This window comes from Pelobates fuscus, chromosome 9 (genome assembly GCF_036172605.1).
Source record: "Pelobates fuscus isolate aPelFus1 chromosome 9, aPelFus1.pri, whole genome shotgun sequence".
Taxonomy (NCBI): domain Eukaryota; kingdom Metazoa; phylum Chordata; class Amphibia; order Anura; family Pelobatidae; genus Pelobates; species Pelobates fuscus.
The window spans coordinates 113,381,021-113,401,181 of record NC_086325.1 but is presented as its reverse complement, the minus strand read 5'-3'; the positions used below and the strand labels follow the sequence as shown (position 1 = coordinate 113,401,181).

General features: G+C 44.1%; 1 protein-coding gene across 1 annotated transcript in view; it reads left to right on the top strand.

Annotated features, from left to right (window-relative positions):
* The window catches only part of PAPPA (pappalysin 1), a 2,329,021-nt gene that overhangs the window by 1,064,305 nt on the left and 1,244,555 nt on the right, over nt 1-20,161 (top strand). Inside the window, exon 9 of the mRNA XM_063432310.1 lies at nt 12,411-12,502. Within this exon, the coding sequence (XP_063288380.1) occupies nt 12,411-12,502 (92 nt within the window). The remainder of the gene's footprint in view (nt 1-12,410; nt 12,503-20,161) is intronic.

The following is a 20,161-nucleotide window of genomic DNA, read 5'->3' as shown; positions in this document are numbered from 1 at the left end:
TGATGGTTGGTTATCTCTCATTGTGTTCTTTCTCATACACAATTCAGGTCCTTCTAGTGGAAGTATGTGCAGTGGGTACTCATGCCTAGATTCAGTATAGTCAGGTATCAGATAACAGGTTGTGATGTAATCTGTTAATTTTCAGTTACTCCACATGTCTGCAATGTTTTGTTTTATAATATGCATTTTTATCACAATGCTTACTTGCTCCAAACTTGTGGCTGGATATCCTCAACTTGTGAACTGTACCCTCACCTATTGACATATACTTCACAGGGATGATGTTGTTCAATTATTCTGGTCACCTCCCTAATGGCCTATATCCTTACGCCAAGTCTCCCCAGGTATACTTTACACTGACCGTTGCCTTTCTGGGGGTACTTTTGCATGTATGGTCAACAAAGTAATTTTTTATACTGTTCAATTTCCTTTGGATAGTTTGGTAACAGATATTAATTTTGTTTTGTTTTGCACTCATTGCACTTACTTCACCTTTCTTACCGGCAATCTCTCTTTTTCATTGGTGTTGGTGTCGTAGTTCTGAATTATGAACTTTGTTTAGTTCTTTGGTGTCACTCTCTGATTGGCTTTCGGTTTTGTACCTCTGTAAACATTTTCTTTTGCCCTCAACTTTCTATTCACCTATTATTACCATCAATGTCTAGCATAGCTTCCATTTATCTGCCAGATGTGTGTCTACTCATGCCACATTTATTGTTTTGCATTTACGTTTTTCAAGTCACCACGTAAGTGACTCGCTTTACGATACTACTTCCCTTCTTACAACAACGACTCGCTCTACAGAATTTAGCTTTAGCTTGGTCTAGCTTTTAGAGTACCCTAAGTGGCCTTAGGTAGTTTTCGGCTTCTTGTGCTATTATATAGCTGTCCGCGAGCAAACTCCCATCCTCAGCTATGTAAGTATTCGCCCCTCGGGCCAAATCATAGTTACTGCCTCGTATCTCTGCCCTCTTGGCAAAAGCAGTAAGGACCCCACCTGTCACGGCCAACTTATTTTGAATCTCTTTAATCCTCACAGAGAGTCCAACACCCCGCCACAACGCTCGGTGGCAAACCTACCCAACAGGCCAAATCATAGGTAAAGCCTTTCATTGTCACTTGGAAACTAGTTAGGTTCCCAAGTCATCAATTTAGCTTAATCGTTTCGCCACTTGGTATAATATAGGTCAGCCAGTATCTTGGTGTTATAGATTATCTCCCACTAACGGATTTTATCTTTCAGGTATGGTTATAAATGTTAAAGTATTAATTGTGTAATGTAGACATGTATTAAACTATGAACTTTTTGCCCTCTTGTTACAGGCCTACCCGAATGTCGGTTTTGGCACACCACAACTGACTTGTGCGCCACTAACATAACTCGGCTTATTGTCAACAATCACAAATGGAAAGGCTGAGCTGAGCTATAAATACACAGGTCGACCCTTCCTCTGGGCTGAGACTGTCTGGTTCAGCCCACCCACCAATCCCTTTATCAAGCCATTTAAATTGGTGGGCCCTCTTTTTACATGCCTACCCCAATGACGGTTTCGGCACACCACAACTGACTTGTGCACCAGCAGCATAACTCAGTGTATTGTCCACGACCACAAATAGAGCAAGTTTTATTTGAAGAGCACCTCGGGTTCAGATCCCTAATCGCCTTTACATCTTGTATATATATTGTATATTACTAGTAAGTAATACCTTCACATTTTGTGTGGGAAGGCGTTAACATGGTATGATGACGTTTTTTGAATGTGTATAAGTCATCATTGACTCAATCTTGTTTTCACTTGTTTCACTCCCCAATGAGCACTACTGAGTTATATACTTAACTGAAACGTCAACATTATATGATATGTGAACACTTTTTACATTTACTGAATAAAGCTCAGTATTATACCAAAAAAACAAGTTCTGTGAGCACACTCTATCTGGGAAGTTTATGCAGTGGCTGGAAACTATCACCGAGATGAATACAAGACCGGGATGCTTAGTGTGGGGCAGAATGCATTATATATATTTAAGGTATGGTGGGGGAAATTTGTTATTAAAAACCCCTTCCACCTACAGTCTGTGAATAGTTAATACAATGTTAAACAAAAATCTGCACACAAGTCAAGCCATGAGACATACCTTTTTTGGGTTTTGCTTCACAAGCACTGCCAAGCCTCACTAGCAAGCCAGTAACCAACCTCATGCTGATGATTTGCATTAACAATGAACCAGCTGTCCACGAGTGGTTCACTGACGTTGCATCTTTTCCTAAGTTGTGTTTCAAAGCTGTTGTAGACAGCAAACACAGACTCAAATGAATCCATGTTCAAAATGGAATGAGGCAAAAATGTGATTCTTTGTTAAACTTATTTGCATATGCCCACCCAGAATCCTTTGCGCTAGTAACATCACTGCAAATTTGTGATTCCTCTGGGAAAAGCAAGTCTTATGGCTTGACTGCTGTGCAGATTTTTTTTTTAACATTATATATATATATATATATATATATATATATATATATATATATATATATATATATATATATATATATATATATTCCTATCCAGGAGGGCTGCACAAACGTAAACATGCTGTGACGAAACCAACCTCGCCACTGGGCCCTGGAGAAGCCTGTTTGCTAGCCTCCTACCTACTGACTATGGCCCCTGGGTTATTTGGGGCATATTGTACTGTATATTGCTGCAACTGGCCCTTTTAACAGCATCTATGGACACATTGGGACTTTTGGGACTGCTGTCCCTTTAAGACTGTGAAGCATATTCTAGTGTACTGCCTGTAATATTATATATGTATTTATATATGTGTTAAGTTTATCCTGGGTGATTTGTATGCAGCATTCTGCTGATTGTTCGGTAGAATCACTCCATTCAGTATATTGAGTGAAACTACCGAACAACCAGACCACCCAGGAATAAGTGTGCCTCCAATTACCGTTTGCAACAATGTTGCAAACGGGTAATTGGCATTCAGTGCAGTGTGGTTTGTGTCCTCTGGGTGGCCGCCATTCAGGAGCCGAACACGTGGCGGCGGCCATCTTAAACTACCGAACAGCGGTGTTTTGCCGTCGAGTGTCTGGAACTAAAATCGGACACTTGACTAGGCAAACACCGCTGAGACCTCCATACTTCCAGAAATTCGTATAGAAACTACCGAATGACCCGCCGTTCGGTAGAAAGAACCCCACAAACAAGGGAATTCATTCAAACCCTCTCCAGGCTCTATAACACAGGCAATTCGTCTGTTTTCATTCCCTTGTTTGTGACCGACCGCAGGGCCAAAATGCATGGAACTGTTTTCGGATACTTTACCCATGCGGTCGGTCAAATCTTTGGAACCCCATATCTCCCGAACCGTTCATCCGAATGACTTGAATTTTGAATATGTTGTCCCCCTGAATAAGGGCTATCCAGCGATGCTGGATTTAAAGGTGTACCCCCTGTTTTTGGGGTACATCCAGAACTTGGCTGAAAAGGTGTACCGGATAATTGGGTTTAATGTTATCTGAGGGGAGGGGATGTGTGGGCTGAACCATGTATGTGATTGGTTATTTTATGCCTCCCCCTGGGTGTGGCCTGTATGTGTATTCATGTAATAAAAACCAGGCTGGGTGCCCCAGCACCTCAGACCACTGCTTGACCTTCAACACGGAGCCTTGTCTCGTTCTTGGGGGGATTCACTGTATGCTGTTGGAGATTGACTGCTAGGAGTGTAAGCTGATGTCTGCTTTTCCTATTCATCTGCTAGCAGCTATTCGTGAGGTTCCAGCTTGGAGTGCTATCTTATTCCCTGGTATGCAGTTCGGGAGTTTGATGCATTCGCCTATAGCCAATTCGGGAGTTTTGATGTTCTGCAGTAGCTGTGCCTTTCTGAGAAAAGGGGATTATCGCCTAAACGGATTTTAACCCCTCATATGCTGAAACGGTCCGTTACACATGCATACTTATAAGGGTGTTGCTGGGACAAATTCACACTAATATGAACATGTATACTTATAAGGGTGTTGATGGGACAAATTCATACAACATACTAGTTCCAGCACACTTGCTCATTCACTAAACTATAGTATTGTTCACTATTCACTATTATTCACATATTATTTCCAAGTTAGTCCAATAAAAAGGTATCATTGCATACTGTAGTTAACAATAATCTGATATTTTGGCATCTTGGAGAGAGGGAGAAGGAGATACACTATATGGACTTGCTTTGTGCACTGGGGCACAGTCATAGTGGAATAGAAAAGAGCCTTCCCCAAACTGTTCCCACAAAGTAAGAAACATTAGATTGTCAAAAATGTCTTGGCATTCGGTGGCATTAAGACTTCCCTCTACTGGAAGTAAGGTGCCCAGCCCAACACCTGAAAAAACATCACCATACCAAACTTTACAGTTGACAGAATGCAGTCATGTAAGCAGGGCCAGGCCAGCCTAAGGCGTCCTGTGCGAAAAATCTTTGCAGCCCCTCCCCCTTCCCCCCTCTGTCATTCTTTTTATAGTGTATTAAATAAATAATGATTTAAAAGTATTAATTCCTCCTTTCCTGTTGTTACCTAATTGGGAGAGGGGCATGCTGATCTGAATCTGGTCTGCCCCTCCACTGGGTGCAGACCATGCGTAACTGTCTCGCAAGCTCAAGGACTTGGAGTGTCCTGTGGTAATCCACGGCAGTGCTCTGATTGGCTGGAGCTAGGAAGACAGCTACTTATGGTCTGCAGTCAACAGAAGTGCATTCCAGATGTGTCAGACTGCAGAGTCACATGCACACAGTCCCGCAGTCAGATGCACACAGTAATACATATACACTGTCAAATACACAGGATCAGGCAGAAACACACAGGTGCAGGCAGTTACACACATAAACAGTTACAGGCAGACAGTAACACACAGGTGCATATAGTCACACACACCGTTACAGGCAGACAGTCACATGCACACACAATTAAAATCAGACAGTAACACACACATACACACACAGTTACAGGCAGACAATGACAAACACACACAGGTACAGGCAGACAATGACAAACACACACAGGTACAGACAGTCACATACATACAGCCACACATACAGTCTCACTCACACACACACACACACACACAGTTAAAAGCAGGCAGTCACATACACAAAGGCAGACAGTCACACACACACACACACACACACACACACAGACAGCTTCACACACAGTTAAAAGCAGGCAGTCACATACACAAAGGCAGACAGTCACACACACACACACACAGACAGCTTCACACACAGTCACACACACAGAGGCAGACAGCCACACACACACACACACACACACACACACACACACAGGTACTCACACACTTAGAGGCAGACTGTCACACACACACACACACACAGACAGCCACACACACACACACATACAAACAGTCACACACACACACAGACACAGGCAGACAGCCACACACACAGGTACTCACACACACACAGGCAGACAGCCACACGCACACACACACACATACAGGCAGACAGTCAGACACACACACACACATGGGCAGACAGCCACACAGGTACTCACACACACACATAGGCAGAGAGCCACACACACAGGCAGACAGTCACGCATACAGACAGTCACACACACACACAGACACAGGCAGACAGCTACACACACAGGTACTCACACACACAGGCAGACAGCCACATGCACACACACAGGCAGACAGTTACACAGTCAAACACACACACATACACACACAGGCAGACAGCCATACACATGGGCACACACACAGGCAGACAGTCACACAGGCAGACAGCCACAAACAGTCACACGCACACAGGCAGACAGTCACATGCACACACAAAGGCAGACATTCACACTGTCAGGCAGACAGTCACATACACAACACACACACACACACACACAGAGGCAGACAGCCACACACACACACACACACACACACACACACACACACAGGCAGACAGCCACACACACACACACAGGCAGACAGCCACACACAGGCAGACAGCCATACAAACACACACACAGGCAGACGGTCACACACACACACACACACACACACACACATGCAGACAGTCACACACACAGGCAGACAGCCATACACACAGGCCGACAGTCTCTCTCTCACACACACACACACACATGCAGACAGCCACACACACAGGTGCTCACACACAGGCAGACAGACACAAATGCAGACAGTCACACACACACAGGCAGACAGTCACACACACACAGGCAGACAGTTGCCTTTTATGGTCTGGGAGGAGTGAAGGCAGTGCAGCTCTGGTTGTTGGGGAAGCAGGGACTCCTTCCTGCTTCCCATGCAGCCGTCATTTAAGCTCCGCCCACCTGCATTTAAGCTCCACCCCTGCCACATGGTAAGCCCCGCCCCATCGCAATGCTGGGAGGTTTTTTTCTAAGCCCAGGTGGAGCATAATGTAATCCTCCACCCGGGTAGCTGGCCATCTGTGAGCTGTGTTGGCCACAGGGCACCCCCTGCTCCATGGTGCCCTGTGCGGTCGCACAGCTCGCACACCCCTAAGGTCCAGACTTGTCCATCAGACTGCCAAACAGAGAAGCATCACTCCGCAGAAGTAGGGATGTGCATGGGCAAATCGTGACTTCCGAAATTTGTAACTTCAGCAATTCTGTTCGGCACTTCCAAAATTCGGGACTTCTGCAGTTCAGAACTTCAGAACTTCGTGAATTCAGCACTTAGGGAATTCGGCACTTCAGCAATTCCCTAACGCTAACTCTAACCCTACCCCTAACCTTAACCCAAACACTACCCCTAACCCTACCCCTAACCCTAATCCTAACCCTACCCCTAATGCTACTTGGGGTTAGGGGAAGGGGTAGGTTTAGGGTTAGATTCCTGTCATCATTCCCCCTCTGCCCTACCTGCCCCTTGTTACAGGGCAGGACTACGTACTAGTCCCCCCCAGCAGAAGCGCTGGCATGTACTAGTCCCCCCCAGCAGAAGCGCTTCCATTTCCCATTGTCCAGGGCCTGAATACCCACAGGCCACCCCAGCAGAAACGCTGGCAAAAGGGCAGAGCGCAGTTGGCCTCTGCCCTCCCCTTGTACTACATCTTTGAACTGGCATCCCTTTCAATTACCCAGCTGTAACGCTGGCTGTGGGGCAGAGCACTGCTGGTCTCTGCCCACCAAGTAACACCAACTACCAGCTGGAGAGCAACCGAGAATTCAGGAGTACCAGTATTTGGGGTAGGGGTAGGTTTGGGGTTCAATTCCTGTCATCATTCCCTTAATTTTCCCTCCCTCTCTTGTTTTGCCACTTTTCAGAAATCTGAAACACTTCAACACACCAAAATTCGGCACTTTGGCAATTCAGTTCAGTTCGGCACTTCCAAAATTCGGCACTTTGGCAATTCGGGACTTCGGCAATTCGGCACTTCAGCAATTCCTTACCGGGAGAGGAGACATTTGGTCTCTCTCCCCAGCAGCAGCCGGATATACCAGACAACTGATACTTCTCCCCAGCCACCGGAGGACTCCAGTGGTGCAGATGGGACCGCGGTCTCTGCACCAGACCTACAGGGATGCTGGATGGCCGGTCCAGATCCCCAACCAATCCCGCATGAATGCCAGGAGTAGGAGGTAGGTGATCCCTCCTCTCTACAGCAGATCCTCAACCAGGTAGTATTCGCTGACCCCATCCCAGCATAATAGCTGGCATCATGGCAGAATGCCGATGGCCTCTGCCCTACCTGCCCCCTTGTTACAAGGCAGGATTACATACTAGTCCCCTCTAGCAGAAGCGCTGGCACCAGGGTGGAGAGCAGCTGGCCTTTGCCCTTCCATTTCCCATTGTCCAGGGCCTGAATACCCGCTGGCCACCCCAGCAGAAGCACTGGCAACATGGCAGAGTGCAGTTGGCCTCTGCCCTCCCCTTGTCCTAAATCCTGGAACTGGCATCCCTGTAACGCTGGCTGCGGGGCAGTGCACTGCTGGTCTCTGCCCACCAAGTAACACCAACTACCAGCTGGAGAGCAACCGAGAGTCCAGGAGTACCAGTATTTACTTATGGGTGGGTCACTCAACTAACTCAGACACCGACCGACAGGAGGTCAGGTATCTGGTTAGTCTCCCCTTAGGGAGGGAGATATGTGGTGAAAGTGATCTTGCCACTGGTTTTTGGAGGGGTCTGTTTGCCAGCCTCTTGCCTCAGGACTATGGGCCCTGCAATGTACTTTGCCCAATGCACTTTAAAAGGCTCTGCTCATGTGAGTTATGTACTTTTGTACTCCAGACAGAGAGACCAACCGTTAGCCCTAATTCTCTGGAACTGTTTTGGGCATGTGCACAGTGGGTCAAAATTATGACTTTCAGGAAAACCCTGAACTGATCTCGGTGATTTTGGGAAATGTTGGTCAACCAGATCTGGGCTATCAGGGGATGTAACATGGGGTTTTATGTATTGTTAGGGTACTTTTGGGATATTTAAAAAAAGTATGTTTTTTTCTGTGCTTGGATATAATTGGATTAGATTAATACAGTTCCTGATTCAATTATCTCCAAGGCAGAGGGGAGGGATTGTGTGTTTGTATATGGGAGTATCATGCATTTAACCATTGTTGTTATTAGTCTGTGACTTGGTGCTGCAGTTCCCCACAAGGCCCAGGTGGGAGTGCCCCTTGCATGGGGACTTGCATATAAGGCCAGTGGTGGCTGCCATTAAACAGAATCCTTTACCCCTTCATGAAGTCTTGGCTCATGTTTGGGGGATTGGAGAACTACATACACTCAGGGGATTGCTATATCACAATACTCCACTGAGTATAATCACTAGCTCTTCTATGAGCTGTTCCTGATACGCTCTCTGGACTAGGAGAGTTCTACCCACTGGAAACTGGATCCTGGTCTTGGGTCCAGGGTGGGTGGAGGATGGTGAGTCCCCAACCAAGCTGTGGCGGTTGTGGGGTTTACGGTGGTTATGGAGTTCCAGTGCAGTGCTTATGGTACTCGCAAGTACTAGGAAGCAGCGATTGACGGAGGTACCTGGTCAGGGTGCCAGGCGGTCCGTCACACAGAAGTATCCAAGTGTTCGAATTGCCGAAATTCGTCCAAATTTACATTGGGACCGAAACAAGTTGCACATGTCTAGCGAGAGCATTTTATCTGCTCCAGAGTCCAGTGAAGACATGTTTTGCATCATTCAGTCTGGCTTAATGTTGTACTTAGTGATGTAAGTCTTGCATGTAGCTGCTCGGCCATGGAAATCCATTCCATGAAGCTCCCACCGCACAGTATTTGTTCTGATATTAATGCCAGTGGAAGTTTGGAAATCTTCAGCTATGGAATCAGCAGAGTGTTGGCGACTTTTAATCATCATGTGCCTCAGCATGATCCTGCTCTATGACTTTATGTGGTCTTCCTCTTTGTAGTTTAGTTGATACTGTTCCTAAATGCTTCCACTTACAGATAGCCATATAATATCTGTACAAAATAGTGTTTGGTGCAACCAAAACCAATAAAACTCCGCACGACTTGATGCAGATACAAAAATGACTGTGGGAAGTGAATCACTTTGGGAAGCCTGCCTTAGACACAGAAGTTTTAAAAATCATGTTTTCACAACTATCCCAGAATTCATAGCTTGACAAAAATATTAATTTGACAGTGATTTTTTTATCTGCATTAAAATGTGGAGAGGTTTATTGTATTTAGACTCACCACAAATTACTAGGGACCTACCTACAGACATACAGAGAAATATTAACTTCCAGACCAGAACTGGTGCTAAGCTGATGAGACTCAAACGGTTGAAACCGTAAGTTTATAGTAACATGTTTCTAGTCTGGTTCCTTTGTAGGAACATAACAGTCCCCAACAGAGGAACATATAATTGACATTGGCTAACTTTTTTGGGGGGGCTGGCTAATAATGCTGCCAGAGGCGGAAGTACACCTCTAACAGCAGAGAGCCTAAACTAGATATGTGCATAATTTTACAGCAAACACTAACTCCATCTTTAACCCCTTAAATCACTAAAATTGTCGTGGTCCTATAATCCATGTACAGACTAGTACAGACTAGTTAACAAATATCATTACAACCTGTTGCTAATATCCTTTACTGAGAACAAGTAAACTGAAAAAAAAATATCACGTTGATATACATTTATTGGCTACTTTAATTAGCAAGCTATCAATTTACTTAATCCCTGTCTTTCAGCTACAAAGCAAAAATGTACCTTTTTTGTTTGCCTCTTTTACCATAGACAAGTATTTCTTCACAATAGATGGAACTGAATCAAGACAAGGACAGGGTGTAATAATTATTATATGGCTTTTATATAATGACTATATCTCCTATCTAACCAATATTTTTTTTGTCAATCTTTGTTTTTATTGAGGCATAAGATGGGTCAGTACAGAAAGTAAAACAAGGGGTTAATGCATTAAAAAAATACGGTGTGCATAACTGATTGTACAATTGTTGCATGTAATCCCGAGTATAACGGCCTCAATTTATGAAAGTTACAACAGTAGTACTATACAGGCTAGACAGGTTTTTTGTTTTTTAAAGTTTTGTCGTTGACCTAGAGTTTTAAAGTACAAGCTATGGATCATATGATCCGATTGGTAACATGCTAACTAATTAACACAGCAAAAAGTAGTTGCATAGTTGTAGGCAAATAAAGTTAAATGTAGTACAGGCTGATGTAGCGTATCTGAGGTGGTAAGGCACGTTAGGGCAACAGACTTGTGTCAATAGACAAATATGCCTGTTCAAATGCGGTAAGGCAATCTGTCTTGTTATAAGGCATATCAATGAACAGGCATTATATAGTTGCTTAAGTTTCGTTGAATGTCACAACAGTGTATTACTATACTGGTTAAACCGGTAGGGGCATGTGTAGTCTCATTATTGGGTACAGCCGAGCCTTAAAAATCTTCAGGGTAGACAGCATGTAGCCCATGCAATTAACGGGGCACAGCACTCAGTGGGGTATGCTTACAGGGGGTTAGGTTTCTGCGGAGGTTTTGGTAGGATTACTCCATCACAGGCTAGACCAGCGATTTCAAGCTAGGTTACAGTAGATGACCAATATAGTATAAAATAGGCTGTATTCGATTAGCAGGTTAGACTGATGCCACTTCTTAGGCATTGAATTGCTAGCCATCTAGGAAAACCTGGTGGATTGTGAAATAGGGAAGCTGATGTAACATAAGAAGCATAACTATTCTGCGTTCTCTTCTCTAGTGCCAAGGTATCGGCAGTAGCTAATATAAGCTGCAATAGGGACTGTAATGAGAGACAAAACATCTTAGCAATTGAAAATTAAGGCATAAAAAAATAATAATTAAGACACAATGTGAGAGGAGAGATTTAAAGAGGGCTGTGTGTCCGCAAACCTCTTTCAACCCATGCCGGCAAGCCGTCAGCAGGGGCGGGAAGGCAAAGGGTGTCGGAGTAGCAATCATGGGGCGAGGTCCCTCTCTAGCCCCAGGCCTTTGTAGAGGGTGGCATCTTCGGTCCACTGACTCGAGAGCTCGGTGAGTTCAAGGCATTCCCATGGTGGGTGCAGTGGAAGCTGCTGGTGTTCCATCGTTGCCCGCAGGGGGCATTCTTCCTGCAGGGTGGTCGATGCTTCAGAGGCTCCCTCCTTACAACCCTCAGCCTGGGTGGGCCGTTAGCTTGTGTGGCTTGTTTGGGGGTAGTCGCTTTGCCCGGAGTAGGGCAGTTGCGTTCCGGCTGCCCTTTCGGTAGACTCTTTCTCTGCTCCCCGTGTTCAGTGGTCTGTTTATATGGTAGGGTTTGCAGGTTTGCCTTAGGTGCTTGTAGCCGTTTCCAAAGCTTGTGCCAGAATCGGGTGAAGGTAGCCTTTAGGTGCTGCTTAATGTCGCAGTAGCTCTCCAGCTCAGGCAGGTATTTTGGGTCGCATGGTATGCCCGTTGCCGACATTTTGGGCGCGCCATGTACTAGGCTGTCTTGGTGTTGCGATTCGTCGGGCTGTGGGTTCTGCTCATGTCTGCTTCTCCATTTGCTTGTGGTGGACCGAAAATACCCCCATCGGTCCAGAGGGGGGGTAGGAGGTGAAAGCCCTGAGGGATCCCCTTTCAGGACCGTGAGCGTGTGGAGCAGCCGTCTCCCCATCGCTCGATCTCCATTAGGCCTCGGGTTACTATGTAGGGTCCCCGGAGGGTTACTTACTTGTTCTTGGTATCGGAGGGTTCCCCCGGGTGTCCCCGTCATGATAGGTCCACTCCAGTGAGTAATTGCACAGTTTTTTTGGGTGGTCACTATATAACAACATTAAAGCATTTTAGAATTAATAAATTGCTTCATTTCTGTTTCCAAATAGCTTTTTATTATTTTTTTCTGATATATATATATATATATATATTTTTTTTTTTTTATCTTTCTTATATAGGGAACTAGGAGAAGAATGTGATGACAAGAACAAGCTGAGTGGTGATGGCTGCTCCCTTTTTTGTAAACAGGAATTGTCTTTCCACTGCATTGGTAAGACTAAGCAAGCATTGTCAATGTAGACCATACAACAATTTGTTGTTTTATACATTTTCTATGTGTATTTTCTTTGCAAATCACATTATCAACAATTCCATAAATCCAAAGCCATGTAGATTACAAAAATAAAATTAGTGACAGAAAGAAATAAAGAAAAAAAGAAAGACGAGCAGATATAGATATTAATGAACAAAATAGGAAATCCAATCAGCTGTCAGTTTGCTCTTCTTACATGAATGTAGGCTGTGACAAAATTGCTACAGTAAAATGCAGATAAACATGTTAAAAACATTTTGCATATCTACAATCTCTGCATTAAATGTGTCATAACTATGTGGAAAGAGAGCAGGACTTGCTTCCAGTGTTTAGCTGTGAGAGTAGGCCATTGGAGGCTTCTCCATAGGTAAACTTGGAGAAGAGTGCACCATTGGAAAGTAAACTTTATTGACAGTGGTTTAGGACCACTGATATTTGGATTTTTCTGGGGGGGCAAGTAGTGATAAAAATATGGGGATACAATTAGATTGACATCCTCCAGTCATTGTCTATGTATGTGTTTCAAAATCTGTGTCGCTGTGATTCTGTAATAGGTTTCAGTACACCAGGGCCCCTCCCTCCAGAATTGGTGGCTGTTTGGAGAAGCTTTCTTGAGAGCTACTGAACAGGTAAAAAGGTAAAAAAAATCCAATATAGATGTTAAATTGTTCCTGTTTCAGCAGATCTAGAGCATTCCTAGTGTCTTTTAACATGGAATTTCAAGGGCCTCCTATTGAGTTGCAATTTGGGCAGCAGAGCAAGTGGTGCAAGAGTGGAGGCATGCTATTGGTCTCTCTATGCATAAGATAACTTTGGCTCAGAGTCCACGGGTGGAGGTCTGTCAGGTTCCCTCCCCGCACACGTGCCTCCTCCTCCCGTGCGGTGGCTTTTGCTGGCCACGCGCCGCTCTCGGCTTCTGCTGGCCGTGCGCCATTTGCGGCGACCTCATCTGACTACTCTCCGTGAGTGGCAGCTTCGGGTAACCGTGTGCCACTTGCAGCAACTTCACTTTGCCATCTACCGCTCGCGGTGGTTTCAGATACTTCCCGACGCTCGCTGCTTTCCCCAGTTCCTCTGGAAATGTTTCTGATGCTGCACGCTTGTGCTGCTTAAATAGGCACCTGAGTTAGTCACATGACTCGGCACGCAAATATGATGTCACAGGTCAAAGTGGAAGGCTTAAATACCCATCACGTGTCAGAATTAATTCCAATTGAAAGTTAGCCAATCAGAAGCCTCCTGAGCATACTTAAACCTACCTCTTCCATGTCTTGTTGCCCTGTTGTGGTCCAATACTCTCTCAATTTGTCTGATTGTCTGGTTTCTGAATTTTGGAGTTATCCATCCTACTTAATTATATTATTGATTATTGTATCATATCCGATAACCGCTTAAGGGAAAAGCGTAGTCATTAGTGAAGTACCGAACTGTCCGCCGGCGAACAGTTCCCGGCGAAATTAGCGTGTTCGCGTTCGCCGCGGCGGGCGGACACATGCGCAGTTCGATCCGCCCCCTATTCGTCATCATTGGGCAAACTTTGACCCTGTGCCTCTCGGTCAGAAGACACATTACAGCCAATCAGCAGCACTCCCTCCCTTCCACACCTTCCAACCTCCCTCCCAGCATCCATTTTCGATTCATTCGGAAGATGCATGCTTAGTGAGAGGAGGGAAAGTTTAGCTGCTGCTGATTACATAGGGAAATTGATAGCTAGGCTAGGGTATTCAGTGTCCACTACAATCCTGAAGGACTCATCTGATCTCTGCTGTAAGGACAGCACCCCAAAAAGCCCTTTTTAGGGCTATAACATCAGGCTGCTTTTTTTTTTTCCTGTGTAATGTAATTGCAGGTGCCTGCCTGCCAGCTTCTGTGTGAGGTTCACATTGGATACTGTGCCTATTTGCCCAGTGCCACCACTCATATCTGTTTTAACAATAGGTTAAGCTTTACATTAAAAATAAATATTTTTTTTCACTGTAATAGAAGAGCAGTTGCCTGCCTGCCAGCTTCTGTTTGAGGTTCACATTGGATACTGTGCCTATTTGCCCAGTGCCACCACTCATATCTGTTTTAACAATAGGTTAAGCTTTACATTTAAAATAAATATTTTTTTTTCACTGTAATAGAAGAGCAGTTGCCTGCCTGCCAGCTTCTGTGTGAGGTTCACATTGGATACTGTGCCTATTTGCCCAGTGCCACCACTCATATCTGTTTTAACAATAGGTTAAGCTTTACATTTAAAATGAATATTTTTTTTCACTGTAATAGAAGAGCAGTTGCCTGCCTGCCAGCTTCTGTTTGAGGTTCACATTGGATACTGTGCCTATTTGCCCAGTGCCACCACTCATATCTGTTTTAACAATAGGTTAAGCTTTACATTTAAAATAAATATTTTTTTTTCACTGTAATAGAAGAGCAGTTGCCTGCCTGCCAGCTTCTGTGTGAGGTTCACATTGGATACTGTGCCTATTTGCCCAGTGCCACCACTCATATCTGTTTTAACAATAGGTTAAGCTTTACATTTAAAATAAATATTTTTTTTTCACTGTAATAGAAGAGCAGTTAGTTGTCTGCAAGCGTCTGTGTTTCAGGCCTACTTCAGCGTGTGCTCTGCAGACCTGTGCCAGCGTGCTTTGACAGTTGCCAATCATATCTGGTGTCTCTTTAGCGTGCTTTTACAACCAAAATTTTGTTTCCACTGTAATAGAAGAGCAGTTGCCTGCCTGCCAGCTTCTGTGTGAGGTTCACATTGGATACTGTGCCTATTTGCCCAGTGCCACCACTCATATCTGTTTTAACAATTGGTTAAGCTTTCGATTTAAAAGAAATAATTTTTTTTCACTGTAATAGAAGAGCAGTTAGTTGTCTGCAAGCGTCTGTGTTTCAGGCCTACTTCAGCGTGTGCTCTGCAGACCTGTGCCAGCGTGCTTTGACAGTTGCCAATCATATCTGGTGTCTCTATAGCGTGCTTTTACAACCAAAATTTTGTTTCCACTGTAATAGAAGAGCAGTTGCCTGCCTGCCAGCTTCTGTGTGAGGTTCACATTGGATACTGTGCCTATTTGCCCAGTGCCACCACTCATATCTGTTTTAACAATTGGTTAAGCTTTCGATTTAAAAGAAATAATTTTTTTTCACTGTAATAGAAGAGCAGTTAGTTGTCTGCAAGCGTCTGTGTTTCAGGCCTACTTCAGCGTGTGCTCTGCAGACCTGTGCCAGCGTGCTTTGACAGTTGCCAATCATATCTGGTGTCTCTTTAGCGTGCTTTTACAACCAAAATTTTGTTTCCACTGTAATAGAAGAGCAGTTGCCTGCCTGCCAGCTTCTGTGTGAGGTTTCCCATTGGATACTGTGCCTATTTGCCCAGTGCCACCACTCATATCTGTTTTAACAATAGGTTAAGCTTTACATTTAAAATAAATATTTTTTTTTTCACTGTAATAGAAGAGCAGTTGCCTGCCTGCCAGCTTCTGTGTGAGGTTCACATTGGATACTGTGCCTATTTGCCCAGTGCCACCACTCATATCTGTTTTAACAATAGGTTAAGCTTTACATTTAAAATAAATATTTTTTTTTCACTGTAATAGAAGAGCAGTTAGTTGTCTGCAAGCGTCTGTGTTTCAGGCCTACTTCAGCGTGTGCTCTGCAGACCTGTGCCAGCGTGCTTTGACAGTTGCCAATCATATCTGGTGTCTCTTTAGCGTGCTTTTACAACCAAAATGTTGTTTCCACTGTAATAGATGAGCAGTTGCCTGCCTGCCAGCTTCTGTGTGAGGTTCACATTGGATACTGTGCCTATTTGCCCAGTGCCACCACTCATATCTGTTTTAACATTTGGTTAAGCTTTCGATTTAAAAGAAATCATTTTTTTCACTGTAATAGAAGAGCAGTTAGTTGTCTGCAAGCGTCTGTGTTTCAGGCCTACTTCAGCGTGTGCTCTGCAGACCTGTGCCAGCGTGCTTTGACAGTTGCCAATCATATCTGGTGTCTCTTTAGCGTGCTTTTACAACCAAAATTTTGTTTCCACTGTAATAGAAGAGCAGTTGCCTGCCTGCCAGCTTCTGTGTGAGGTTCACATTGGATACTGTGCCTATTTGCCCAGTGCCACCACTCATATCTGTCTTAACAATTGGTTAAGCTTTAGATTTAAAAGAAATAATTTTTTTTCACTGTAATAGAAGAGCAGTTAGTTGTCTGCAAGCGTCTGTGTTTCAGGCCTACTTCAGCGTGTGCACTGCAGACCTGTGCCAGCGTGCTTTGACAGTTGCCAATCATATCTGGTGTCTCTTTAGCGTGCTTTTACAACCAAAATTTTGTTTCCACTGTAATAGAAGAGCAGTTGCCTGCCTGCCAGCTTCTGTGTGAGGTTCACATTGGATACTGTGCCTATTTGCCCAGTGCCACCACTCATATCTTTTTTAACAATTGGTTAAGCTTTAGATTTAAAATAAATAATTTTTTTTCACTGTAATAGAAGAGCAGTTAGTTGTCTGCAAGCGTCTGTGTTTCAGGCCTACTTCAGCGTGTGCTCTGCAGACCTGTGCCAGCGTGCTTTGACAGTTGCCAATCATATCTGGTGTCTCTTTAGCGTGCTTTTACAACCAAAATGTTGTTTCCACTGTAATAGATGAGCAGTTGCCTGCCTGCCAGCTTCTGTGTGAGGTTCACATTGGATACTGTGCCTATTTGCCCAGTGCCACCACTCATATCTGTTTTAACATTTGGTTAAGCTTTCGATTTAAAAGAAATCATTTTTTTCACTGTAATAGAAGAGCAGTTAGTTGTCTGCAAGCGTCTGTGTTTCAGGCCTACTTCAGCGTGTGCTCTGCAGACCTGTGCCAGCGTGCTTTGACAGTTGCCAATCATATCTGGTGTCTCTTTAGCGTGCTTTTACAACCAAAATTTTGTTTCCACTGTAATAGAAGAGCAGTTGCCTGCCTGCCAGCTTCTGTGTGAGGTTCACATTGGATACTGTGCCTATTTGCCCAGTGCCACCACTCATATCTGTTTTAACAATTGGTTAAGCTTTAGATTTAAAAGAAATAATTTTTTTTCACTGTAATAGAAGAGCAGTTAGTTGTCTGCAAGTGTCTGTGTTTCAGGCCTACTTCAGCGTGTGCTCTGCAGACCTGTGCCAGCGTGCTTTGACAGTTGCCAATCATATCTGGTGTCTCTTTAGCGTGCTTTTACAACCAAAATTTTGTTTCCACTGTAATAGAAGAGCAGTTGCCTGCCTGCCAGCTTCTGTGTGAGGTTCACATTGGATACTGTGCCTATTTGCCCAGTGCCACCACTCATATCTGTTTTAACAATTGGTTAAGCTTTCGATTTAAAAGAAATAATTTTTTTTCACTGTAATAGAAGAGCAGTTAGTTGTCTGCAAGCGTCTGTGTTTCAGGCCTACTTCAGCGTGTGCTCTGCAGACCTGTGCCAGCGTGCTTTGACAGTTGCCAATCATATCTGGTGTCTCTTTAGCGTGCTTTTACAACCAAAATTTTGTTTCCACTGTAATAGAAGAGCAGTTGCCTGCCTGCCAGCTTCTGTGTGAGGTTTCCCATTGGATACTGTGCCTATTTGCCCAGTGCCACCACTCATATCTGTTTTAACAATAGGTTAAGCTTTACATTTAAAATAAATATTTTTTTTTTCACTGTAATAGAAGAGCAGTTGCCTGCCTGCCAGCTTCTGTGTGAGGTTCACATTGGATACTGTGCCTATTTGCCCAGTGCCACCACTCATATCTGTTTTAACAATAGGTTAAGCTTTACATTTAAAATAAATATTTTTTTTTCACTGTAATAGAAGAGCAGTTAGTTGTCTGCAAGCGTCTGTGTTTCAGGCCTACTTCAGCGTGTGCTCTGCAGACCTGTGCCAGCGTGCTTTGACAGTTGCCAATCATATCTGGTGTCTCTTTAGCGTGCTTTTACAACCAAAATGTTGTTTCCACTGTAATAGATGAGCAGTTGCCTGCCTGCCAGCTTCTGTGTGAGGTTCACATTGGATACTGTGCCTATTTGCCCAGTGCCACCACTCATATCTGTTTTAACATTTGGTTAAGCTTTCGATTTAAAAGAAATCATTTTTTTCACTGTAATAGAAGAGCAGTTAGTTGTCTGCAAGCGTCTGTGTTTCAGGCCTACTTCAGCGTGTGCTCTGCAGACCTGTGCCAGCGTGCTTTGACAGTTGCCAATCATATCTGGTGTCTCTTTAGCGTGCTTTTACAACCAAAATTTTGTTTCCACTGTAATAGAAGAGCAGTTGCCTGCCTGCCAGCTTCTGTGTGAGGTTCACATTGGATACTGTGCCTATTTGCCCAGTGCCACCACTCATATCTGTCTTAACAATTGGTTAAGCTTTAGATTTAAAAGAAATAATTTTTTTTCACTGTAATAGAAGAGCAGTTAGTTGTCTGCAAGCGTCTGTGTTTCAGGCCTACTTCAGCGTGTGCACTGCAGACCTGTGCCAGCGTGCTTTGACAGTTGCCAATCATATCTGGTGTCTCTTTAGCGTGCTTTTACAACCAAAATTTTGTTTCCACTGTAATAGAAGAGCAGTTGCCTGCCTGCCAGCTTCTGTGTGAGGTTCACATTGGATACTGTGCCTATTTGCCCAGTGCCACCACTCATATCTTTTTTAACAATTGGTTAAGCTTTAGATTTAAAATAAATAATTTTTTTTCACTGTAATAGAAGAGCAGTTAGTTGTCTGCAAGCGTCTGTGTTTCAGGCCTACTTCAGCGTGTGCTCTGCAGACCTGTGCCAGCGTGCTTTGACAGTTGCCAATCATATCTGGTGTCTCTTTAGCGTGCTTTTACAACCAAAATGTTGTTTCCACTGTAATAGATGAGCAGTTGCCTGCCTGCCAGCTTCTGTGTGAGGTTCACATTGGATACTGTGCCTATTTGCCCAGTGCCACCACTCATATCTGTTTTAACATTTGGTTAAGCTTTCGATTTAAAAGAAATCATTTTTTTCACTGTAATAGAAGAGCAGTTAGTTGTCTGCAAGCGTCTGTGTTTCAGGCCTACTTCAGCGTGTGCTCTGCAGACCTGTGCCAGCGTGCTTTGACAGTTGCCAATCATATCTGGTGTCTCTTTAGCGTGCTTTTACAACCAAAATTTTGTTTCCACTGTAATAGAAGAGCAGTTGCCTGCCTGCCAGCTTCTGTGTGAGGTTCACATTGGATACTGTGCCTATTTGCCCAGTGCCACCACTCATATCTGTTTTAACAATTGGTTAAGCTTTAGATTTAAAAGAAATAATTTTTTTTCACTGTAATAGAAGAGCAGTTAGTTGTCTGCAAGTGTCTGTGTTTCAGGCCTACTTCAGCGTGTGCTCTGCAGACCTGTGCCAGCGTGCTTTGACAGTTGCCAATCATATCTGGTGTCTCTTTAGCGTGCTTTTACAACCAAAATTTTGTTTCCACTGTAATAGAAGAGCAGTTGCCTGCCTGCCAGCTTCTGTGTGAGGTTCACATTGGATACTGTGCCTATTTGCCCAGTGCCACCACTCATATCTGTTTTAACAATTGGTTAAGCTTTAGATTTAAAAGAAATAATTTTTTTTCACTGTAATAGAAGAGCAGTTAGTTGTCTGCAAGCGTCTGTGTTTCAGGCCT